The 11,188-nt window shown below is 39.5% G+C and overlaps 1 protein-coding gene and 1 pseudogene across 8 annotated transcripts in view; one reads left to right on the forward strand and one right to left on the reverse strand.

The window, feature by feature from the left end:
• Zc3h14 (zinc finger CCCH-type containing 14) overlaps positions 1 to 10,482 on the reverse strand; it is a 55,368-nt gene extending 44,886 nt beyond the window's left edge. For all 8 annotated transcript variants that reach the window (XM_026400686.2, XM_026400682.2, XM_026400677.2 and 5 more), the window contains exons 1-3: positions 10,279 to 10,482; positions 9,883 to 9,925; positions 1,747 to 1,861 (exon numbers count right to left, since the gene is read on the reverse strand). In XM_026400686.2, coding sequence (XP_026256471.1) covers positions 1,747 to 1,861; positions 9,883 to 9,925; positions 10,279 to 10,314 — 194 coding nt within the window. In that variant the 5' untranslated portion in view covers positions 10,315 to 10,482. The remainder of the gene's footprint in view (positions 1 to 1,746; positions 1,862 to 9,882; positions 9,926 to 10,278) is intronic.
• LOC113192374 (large ribosomal subunit protein eL8 pseudogene) lies at positions 2,397 to 5,408 on the forward strand (annotated as a pseudogene).
• Positions 10,483 to 11,188: the final 706 nt, after the last annotated feature.

Raw genomic sequence — 11,188 nt, forward strand, 5'->3', positions numbered from 1 at the left:
AAATGGAAAATAAATATTAAAAAATTCTCTCTCTCTCTCACTCTCTCTCTTAAAAAAAAAAAAAAGAATGGTACAATTCCGCCAGGCACAGTGGCGCACACCTATATTCCCAGCAGCTTTGGAGGCTGAGGCAGGAGGATCATGAGTTCAAAGCGACTCAGTCTCAGCAACTTAGCAAAGCACTTAACAACTCAGTGAGACCCTGTCTCTAATAAAATATTTTTAAAAAGGTCTGGAGATGTGGCTCAGTGGATAGGCACCCCTGGGTTCAATCCCCAGTACCAGGGGGGAAAAAAAAAAAGAATGATATAATTACCCCAGTCAAAAAAGCCTCATGATCTTTTTTGGCATAAGCAATAAGACAAATTGCAATAAGTTGGTTAGGTCACCCAAAATAAGCAATGTGTCTGTGTGTACCATCTGAGGATCACTGTACTCCAACAATGTTCTCCAAAATTGTACAATATATTGAGAATTTCAAGGTGGCTTCACAAAAACTGTAGAAAATACAGGTACCCAGTAGGATAAAAACAATGTGAAGACAATCTGGCTTAAAAGTATTAAGTTATTGGGCATCATCTCCATCCTCAGTGTCTCCTATTTGCTAAGTCTTTTGTTATTCAAATTAAACAAACCAGGTACTCACACTACTCTGTCCCACTGACTTTCTCTGTAACTAGTGGTTCCTGGTCTAAGAGCCCTCATATGAGTATTTCCTACCTCTATTCTCAGCTGTCTTTACCCTTCCCTACTCTCCAACCTGGCCTTCTTAAATTCAAACTTACGCTTTTAGTCAGTATTTTCAACTATATTGTTTGAAAAGGACAATCCAGATTAAAGAGGAATCTGTATTGAAAAACAAAGAGGCTCATTTTACAAATTTCATATTTCAAAGATGAGTGAAATTTTTGTCAAATGAAGGCATACATAAAAAATTTTAAAAGCTGGGGCTAGGGATGTGGCTCAAGCGGTAGTGCGCTTGCCTGGCATGCATGCGGCCCAGGTTCGATCCTCAGCACCACATACAAACAAAGATGTTGTGTCCGCCAAAAAACTAAAAAATAAAATTTAAAAATTCTCTTTCTCTTAAAAAAAAATTAAAAAGCTAAAAACTGAAGGAAAAAAAAATGACTCGGGAAGCTTAGGTGGGAAGACCACAAGTTGAAGGCCAAACTGGACAACTTATTAAAACCATGACTCAAAATAAAAAATTTTAAAAAGCTGAGGATATAGTTCAGTAGTAGAAGTAGAGCCCCTGGGTTCAATTCCTAGTACCACAAAAAATAAATAAACAAAACAAAAAACAAACAAAAAAACAACAACTTTGGAAAAAGCAATGCAGGAAGCCAAGCCAGTCCAAACAACATTTGGTATTTTCAACTGGTCTGGATGGGGGAAAAGGAATGGTAATATGTAAAAGTTTATAAAAGAAACCTAACAACTATAGCTGAGATACATTTTGAACCCTATAGGCCAGGCATACCTATAAGCATTTTACATGTATTAGTTCATTTAACCGTCACAGCATTCTATAAAGCAGGTATTTTGAACTTCCATTAAACAAATGGACAACAAGGCAAGATACAGAGCAAGATCAACTTTGGCAGTCTGGGTCCAGACACAGTGCTTTCATACCTCGCAAACTGTTTTGCCACACTGAATCTTAACTCAACTGTCAAGGGCTTTTTCCACCTACTCTGACTTCTGCCAAGCTTTGTTCTGAGTCATAGATATTCAGAAACATACCATACGGTGAATCGAATTGTGTTGTTCCCTAGAAACAGGGACAGGTCCTCTGTCATTTGGTCCTGACTTTTCTTGTTGGCCACCATCACCATAATGTAATCAGGAAGTTCTTCATCTATTTAAAAGGAAAAGTATATCAAATTTTTTTTGTTTTCCTCATTATTTGTATTTAGAGTTGATGTACTTCAGCATATAGATTTAGCTTTAAGAATTAGTATCTATTGGAATTAGGTTAGATAGAAAAACTGAGCTTTGATTTTTTCCTCTTCATCTCACGAGTTCTACAATTATCAGAAGGATAGGAATTAGGAATAACTGATGAATTCCTAGTTATAAATCTAGACATCCTGGGCTGTGGCTGTAGCTCAATGATAAAGCACTTGCCTATGTGTGAGGCACTGGATTTGGTCCTCAGCACCACATAAAAATAAATAAAATAAAGGTATATAGTGTCAATCTACAACTAAATAAAATAAAATAAAAACAATTAAAATTAAAAAACAAATCTAGACATCTTGAATTATATTATTATTAATCTTGAGAATACATCCATTTTCTTGAAGTTACCTTTTTAATAATAATAATAATAATGTTCATTAATTTTAGAAAAGCTTCTAGAAAGTATATGGTCTTCAAGAAGAATAACCATTATGTTTAATTTTCTGGTTTTTAATTTTTCAAGGTAATATTCATTTTACAGGAGAACACCTTTATCTCTGATGAAGGTAAAGGCAGACTTCAATTAATATAATAAACTTCCAGTAACATGAAATAAAATAAAATCAGCCCAAACTACATAACTTAAAAGTTTCAATCTTAAAATTAGGTAGGAGGTAGGAGTATTGTAGCTTAGCAATAGATCATTTGTTTAGAATGCACAAAGAATGCCCTGGGTTCAATCCCTAGCACCACTAAAATTATATAATAATTAGTTAAATAACATCAACTCACTCTTTTATACTCTTAGTGATAACCTAGACAGGATGAAATCCTGGATAAAGAAAAACATTTAAAAAGAACATCTCCAAAAATTTTTAAAAAAAAAGGTAAAAACCATTATCAGAAAGAAACTCTAATCACTAACCAAGCAAACAAAAAGGATATTTCTTTACTAAAATTAATTTCATACCTAAAAATACTCATATTTCTTTGTAGGGAGAAATGTTCATTTCAGAAGTACAATCATACATTTGGTTCAAAGAAAAATATCAAAAGTCCAGTTCAAAAGATATAAAATATATTTAGAAAGCACAACCTACAAAAGGAAACGGAGGTCAGAATACTTCATGGAAGCATGCAATATACGAAAAGATACAAGGACTAGTTGATTTGTTTTTCTTCAGTACTATCAGAAAGGCTCCCACTGCTTTCTAGCAATTATAGTAAAGAAGCTGGGAGCTTGTTTATGCATGTACCTACTATAAGCCACTACTGGTAACTCAGAAAGGGTCAACAAACAAGTTGAAAGTCTTGAAAGTTTTTCTTCATGTCAATGATACAAACAGACTATTCTTCTGCTATTGCCATGCATTAGTTTGCATTTCCTAAAATTTTATAAAATTAGTGTGGACCTCAGTACAGGGTAGGAGCAGTGAAAGATGTAAGTGAAAGACACAAAGCAGACCCTAAAATTTTGGGGGGGTGATGATTTTTAAAATTTTGATGGTACTGAAGTCCCAGTACTCTGCACATGATAGGCAAGCATTCTACCAATGAGCTAAACACCTAGACCTATATGTTCATCATCTTGATTTGTGAGGAAAGTTTTGGATATATACATGACAAGAAATACCAAACTACAAATTTTATGTGCAATTTAAGGTATGCCAATTATGTCTCAACAAAACTCTTAGTAATTCATAAATTGTTCTAGGCACAGTTGCATATTGCTGTAGCCCTAACTCAGGAGGCTCAGGCAAGAGGATCACAAGTTTGAGTTCAGGCAACTTAGCAAGACCCTGTCTCAAAAAACAATGATGGGAAATGGCTAGAGTACATGCCTAGTATGCTTGAAGCCCTGGGTTCAATCCTCAATACTGGGGGGGGGACAAAAACACAGAATCTTGGGTTGTTTTCTGAATAGATACACAATGAAAATTAAGAATCTAACAAAAAAATTAACATGTAGTCATGATGCATCTTACAGAACTCTGACAGATTTCTCAAGTTCATGTGAAATTAGTACAAGGAAAAAACAGTTAAAATCTTGAAGGTTTCTGGAAGCTCACATTCTAAAAGGTAGTTGAAAAACTGCATTAATTATAACTACAATCTCAATGAAATGCTCCATTTTAAATACAAATAAGATCTTATTATCTCCTTAAAAAAAAAAAAAAAAAAAAAAAAAGGCTTGTTCATCTTTGTATCCCACCCAATGCCTTAAAAATAGATACTGTCAGGCCCAGTAGCACTCAACTGTAATCCTAGTGATTTGGGAGGCTGAGGAAGAAGGATCTCAGCCTGGTGTATCAACAAAAACAAGCTGGGCATGGTGGCGCATCCCTGTAATCCCAGCGGCTTGGCAAGACCCTGTCTCAAAATTTTAAAAAGAGCGCCCCCACCTGACCACAACCACCAAATAAAGGAAAGAAACAAAGCAAGAAAGACCCACAATTCTTCCCCCTTTCTCCTCCAGCAGCCCAAGACACAGAAAGGAAATAAAAGCTGCCCTAGACCCTGCTGTCGTCAAGAAAGAAGCAAAAAAGTCAAGAAGTGGTAACTCCCTTGTTCCAGAAAAGGCCTAAGAACTTCAGCAATGGACAGGACATCCAACCCAAAAGAAACCTTACCCGCATTGTCAAATAACCCCACTGCATCTGGCTACAGCGGCAAAGGGTGATACTCCATAAGCGGCTAAAAAGCCTCCAACAAGGCAGTTTACCTAGGCCTTGAACCAACAAACAACTTCCAAACTGATTAAGTTTGCCCACAAGTACAAAACAAAGACTAAGCAGGAGAAAAAGCAGGGGGTATTGGTGTGAGTTGAGAAGCAAGCTGCTAGCAAAGGGGACAACCCCACTAAGAGGCCACAGATACTTCGAACATGGGTCAATACTGTCACCACCTTGGTGGAGAATAAGGCTCAGCTGGTGGTGACTGCATGTTATGCGGATTCTTTCTAGATGGTTGTCTTCCGGCCTGCCCTGTGTCACAAGATGGGAGTCCCTTATTGCATCAAGGTGACATGTAGTTAACAGGAAGACATGCACCACTGGGCTGGGGATGTGGCTCAAGCGGTAGCGCGCTCGCCTGGCATGCGTGCGGCCCGGGTTCGATCCTCAGCACCACATACCAACAAAGATGTTGTGTCCGCCGAGAACTAAAAAATAAATATTAAAAAAATTCTCTCTCTCTCTCTCTCTCTCCTCTCTCACTCTCTCTTAAAAAAAAAAAAAAAAAAAAAAAACATTTAAAAAAAAAAAAAAAAGACATGCACCACTGCTGCCTCCACACAGATTAACTTGGAAGGCAAAAGAGCTCTGGCTAAGCTGGTTGAAGCTATTAGGACCAACTACAATGACAGATAAGACATCCAACATCACTGCAGAGGCAATGTCCTGGGTCCAAAATCTGTGGCTCCCATTGCCAAGCTGGAAAAGGCAAAGGCTAAAGAATTCACCACTATAAATGTACACTGTTGGGTTTTCTGTACATTAAAATAATAAAAACTGTCCTGCAAAAAATATTCAAATATTTATTGAAGGATTGTTTTCAGGACAATTTCTGGGATAAAGATTAGAAAGTCACCCTTTCCAGGACAATGGTACACACACATACAAATTATAAACATAAATCAGTAGTAAAATCTATTTTATTTCAAATGAAGTTGAAGAGTGACCTGTTTATGAACTTAATGAACTCATATCTATGAAATACTGGGTTCTAGGCTACTGGAACACAGCAAACACAAAATCTTGTCAAGAAACTGTGAAAGTGGGAGTATAGCTTAGCAGTATAGTGCGTGGAAACCCTAGGTTCAAGTCCAAGCACCAAACAACAACAAACTTCTTAGCTGGGCATGGTGGCGCATGCCTGTAATCCCAGCGGCTTGGGAGGCTGAGACAACCTCACCAACTGCCTGGCACTAAGCAATTCAGTGAGACCCTGTCTCTAAATAAAATACAAAATTGGGCTGGGGATGGAGCTCAGTGGTTGATACCCAAGTTCAATCCCAGGTACCAAAAAAAAAAAAAAAAAAACCCACAAGTTCAAGTCCAGTCTCAGCAATTTAGCAAGGCCCTCAGCAATTTAGAAAGACCCTGACTTAAAATAAAAATGGGGGGGGGGAGCAGGGGGTTACTAGGAAACTCGGGGGCACTCAACCACTGAGCCACATCCCCAGCCATATTTTCTATTTTATTTAAAGACAAGATCTCACTGAGTTGTTTAGTGCCTCACTTTTGCTGAGGCTGGCTTTGAACTTGCAATCCTTCCGTCTCAGCCTCTGGAGCCACTGGGATTACAGGTGTGTACCACTGCACCCAACCTAAAGTAAAATTTTTAAAAAATGTTGGTCATGTAGCTCAGCAATAAGGCACCTCAGGGTTAAATTCCCTGTACCCTCCCCCTCCCCCCCCCCAAAAAAAAAGAGAAAGAAAAAGAAAAGAAATAGGCAGAGGCAGAGAAAGCTGTACTACCACATAAACTGCTAGGACATATTTTGGTGGAGTTCTAGGAGTGCGCACTCCAACCCTATCTTTAGTTCACAAAATAAGTTAATAGCGCAGAAACACTTAAGAACCCAGAAGACCTGAGCTCCCTGATCTAAAATCTGCTACTGACAAGTTCTATGTAGTCCTCAAGACTCCATTTTCTAACCTGTAAAAGGAATACTACTACCTATCACCTCAACCCCAGCACTGTGTTCAGGGACAAATGTAACAATATAAAAATGTTTTTGAAAAACTACAGAAAACATTATTATTATGTATCATATGAATTAATGTTACAACAAGATTTTTAACAGGCTCAGAATTCTTTAATTACAATCTGATAAATGATCAAAGGTCACTGCATTTTGGCTCAATAAGAATGTGTTTGTGTTTGTGGGCTGGGGATGTGACTTAAGCAGTAACGCGCTCGTCTGGCATGCGCGGGGCGCTGGGTTCAATCCTTGGCACCACATAAAATAAAATAAAGATGTTGTGTCCACTGAAAACTGAAAAATAAATATTAAAAAAATTTCTCTCTTCTCTCTTTAAAAAAAAAAAAAAAGAATGTGTTTGTGCTTTCACGTGTTAGAATTAAGAAAGTTTATCACTAGATTTTCTGTGGATTTCTATTTTTGAGCCAAAACTAGTTCACCCCAGGCATCCATTAAGTGTTGAATGAAAAGAATAAATAAATCCTGGTTCAGCTTCATCTTCTCATCAGTGAAAGTCTTAACAATCCCAATAACAAATAATTTCTTAAATTTGTAAGCAATTCATAAACTAAGAACTCTCAAACTTTAATTTATCACTAAGCTATATTCCCCCCTCCTTTTAAATTTTATATTGAGACGGAATTTTGCTGTTGCCCAGGCTGGCCTTGAACTTGTGATCATCCTGTCTCAGCTTCCCCAAGTTGTTGGGATAATTGGCATGTACCAACACACCCAGAACTACCTAGTAATTCATTTATAATAGACCAATTACATATTAACAACAAACCATATTATACTAACATAAATAACATTTTAATTTAAAATAACTAGTTTCTAAAACAAAAATATAATGCAAAGAGTGCTCTTGTTTTATATTTTAAATCTCTTTAACATCTACTTTAAAAGACCAGTAGATTCTAGCATCTATTTTACTTCATTTAATCTATTTTAATAATGTTCACTTGGAAGAATATAAAGAAAATCTAGGGTCACATAAATACACACTTGCATTTCTACAACCTTCACAAATAATGTGAATATTATTCTGTTATACTACACTAAAACTCAACAAATGATAATTTACTAAAAGTTAGCAGCAACATGAAATCTAAAACTACATAAATACCTTCTTACACTATTACAAGAAAATCCACTGATTGAGCCTGTGCTTTTAAGGACACCCAAATGAATTTATTTAACATTATGTACTGATCACTAGGAAAACACTGGTTCAGTGAGCTAGAGAATCACTAACATGTTGATACATTTCATTATATAATATAAAAATTACACTTGTAGCCAGGTCTTGTAGTGCACACCTGGAATCCCAGCTACTCAAGAGGTTGAGCCAGGAGAATGGTAAGCTCTAGGATATCCTCTGTACATCAGCAAGACCCTGTTTCAAAATTTTAAAAAAGGGCTAGGGATGTAGCTCAGTGGTAGAGTGTCCCTAGGTTCATCCCCATACTGAAAAACACACTCATACACACATATAAATATTTATTAAAATCTCTAAAATTTCATGAGAAATTGTTTTAGTACTGGAAATCAGGTTCATGGACGCAGACAAATTTTTTTCAAATTTTTCCAATTTTCCAGTTCTTTTTTCTTCTGTCTGCCAATATCCAAGTACATGTAACCAGTCATCAGTTCTTTATGTTAACATGAGGGGCTAAAGATGCACCTCAGTGGTAAAGCACATGCAAATATGAGACCATGGGTTTGATCCCCAGCACTAATAATACACACAAAAATTTAAAGATGCCTCATGAAAAAGGTGGCTAAACCAGGGTTGGTGGTGCATGCCTACAATTTCAGCAACTTGGGAGACTGAGTCAGGAGGACTACAAATATGAGGCCAGCCTCAGCAACTTAGTGGGACCCTGTCTCAAGATAAAAAATAAAAAGAACTGGAGATATAGGTCCATGATTGAACACCCTTGGGTTCAATCTCCAGTACCTCAAAAGAAAAAAAAAAAAGTGATTAGTTTAATTCTCAACTCAATCATACACATACCTTTCCTTAAAACAACCACCATTGTTTATTCTACCACAGAAGTGCTTTATGAGCACTGCTATTTGTGCAAAAGCAAAATATTAAAATGATGGAGTGAAAGGCCTAGAGTTTTAAAAAATATTTTTACTGCTTGATTCAATGGCATACATCTGAAATCCCAGCAAGTAGGGAGTTTGAGGCAAAAGAACTGAAAGTTTGAGGCCAGCCTCAGCAACTTAGTGAGACCCTTTCTCAAAATAAAAAATAAAAAGGACTGGAGATGTAGGTCAGCCATGAAGTACCCTTAAGTTCAATCCTCAGTATGGCAAAAACAAAAAACACTTAAAGAGAAACTAGCTTTTTCTTCTGTAAACTGCCAAGTAGGGAAAATAGGAATTTGAATATGATTTCTGATAGAATCTGGCTTGACTATCTTGATTCAGGCTAAAAAAACAAGCAGTTTTACCAACCACTGCTTTTCCAGAATCCAAATGTAAACAGTGAAAATAGCAAGTATCTTCTTAGTATTAATATGAAAGTAGTTTCAACTTCAGAGATCCTTAGGGTCTCATACTCTTTGAGAATGCTGTCCTAAGTGGTAACAATTATTTATAGGAAGTACCAGCTTTGAAGTCAACAGACTAAATCCATAAAACTTTGCCCCTAATTGTACAGGGAGATATTACCACTTACCTTTCCGTGTTCTCCTGGGGATTATCATATTAATGCATATATAAGCACGCGCGCACACACAAGCATAAATAGGCACAAAGCCTGGCCCAGAGTAAACATTCAATATAAAAGAACAGGGAGAAAGAGAACCCTTTATTGTTGCAAGAAAGAAGAAACACTTGGAAAAAGATAGAGATCTAAAGATAAAACTCACTGAGCCATTCCAGGGCAAAAGCCAGAAACCATCAAACATTCATGTCCAAAGTAAAAGTTTTGAAAATAAAGGTCAAGAGGAAAGTAACAAAAGGAAAAATAAAATAAAATCCAAAAAATGTTATGGAAATAGGAAAGAACCTTAGCGGAGGAAGCTACACTGTTTCAAACCACTGTATTAGAAGAAAGGCTGGAGAAAAAAGGAAGGTTGCAAAGAAGAACGCTCAGTAAAATGACGGGAAAGTAACCAGGGAGTATCAGATTTGAAGAAGAGTAGAAAGCAGAAAACAGAATGTCAGAAGTACGATGGGGGAAAAATGCACTCACTAAAATTCAAGCAGCTGCAAATTAGATTCTAGTCGGCTAACAACAACGACAACAAAAAACTTACCAACGTAAGCTCCTAATTCTTGCAATTTCCCCTTAATGGCACTCTAAGGGAAAAAGAGCAAATGTGCATGTGAGAATGGCGGCTCCAGGAAAACGACACCCGGGCAGCGCTGAGGTGACTTCGCCGGTGCCTCGCCTCCCGCCCCTCCGCCGCCGGGTGGGGGCGGGGAGGCGCCTCGACCCCCGGCGGCCCACCCGGGACCGCTCTCCGCGCCGCTGGGGGTAACTCGCCCGCCGCAGCCCGGGCGCGCTCTCCGAGGCCGTGGCCGCGCCAGGACCGGGGCGGCCTGGGCGAGAAGCGCCCCCGGCCAGGCCCGCCGACCTCGTTACTCCTGGCAACCGCCCGCCGAGGCCCCGCTTCCCGCCTTCACCAGGTGCCGGCTGACGCGGGCCTCACCCGGATCTTGCGGCTGATCTCGGTGCCGATCTCCATGGCTCCGCAGCGGGCGGCGGGCGGCGGGGACAGCACTACGCAGCACTTCGTTTACCTGGGGCCCGCTAAGGCTTCCCACCCCGCAGGCAGGCCACCGCCGCCTCCAGCGCTGCTCCGCCCCCGGCCGCGCGCACTGCGTGTGCCCGCCCCCGCCGGTCCGGAGACCCCTTGCAGGCTGGGGAGTCACGCATGCGCCCGCGCGTGCGTACACCTCAGTCCGCGAAGCCTTTGCACTAGCGACCTCTACTGGCGCCAGGGAGGACAGCGGCGTGCGGATTGCCTGGCTACTCTCCTCTAGGCCTTCTGGGGAAACTTCATTCCTCCCTTGACCGGTGTCCCCTATTTATTCATTTTACTCTCCTGTGGATAATAAAGATGAACTAAATGTGTATCAGGAAGATCCATGGATTTGATGTGATATCTATGTTCAAATTCAGCTTTCACTTGATATGGTATTGATCTATATTTCAACTGGAAACTTCCGTTTTCTTACCTGTGGAAATAGACTGCCTCCTGGAGGTTGCATTGTAATTACACTTTCAGGAAAATGGAATATCCTGAGCAACACATCCCATCCGGCGAAGTCTTTCCTTTTTTTTTTTTTTTTTAACCGGCGATTGAACCCAGGGGGGCTTAACCACTGAGGCTGGCTTTGAACTCGCGATCCTCCTGCCTCTGCCTCCCAACCCACTGTGGTTATGGGAGTGCAACACCATGCCCGGCTGTGAAATCCTTCCTTTTACTCCGCAAACATCCTGGCTTTCCTATTTCTACATTCCTCTCCCCAGGACATTGGTAGCCTTCCCCAATTCATCCTCCTGCTCCTCTTTGAACCCCTCCTTTGGGCTACTTTAATTTTCAGGCCTTCAATTGT

This window comes from Urocitellus parryii, chromosome 6 (assembly GCF_045843805.1).
Source record: "Urocitellus parryii isolate mUroPar1 chromosome 6, mUroPar1.hap1, whole genome shotgun sequence".
NCBI classification, from domain to species: domain Eukaryota; kingdom Metazoa; phylum Chordata; class Mammalia; order Rodentia; family Sciuridae; genus Urocitellus; species Urocitellus parryii.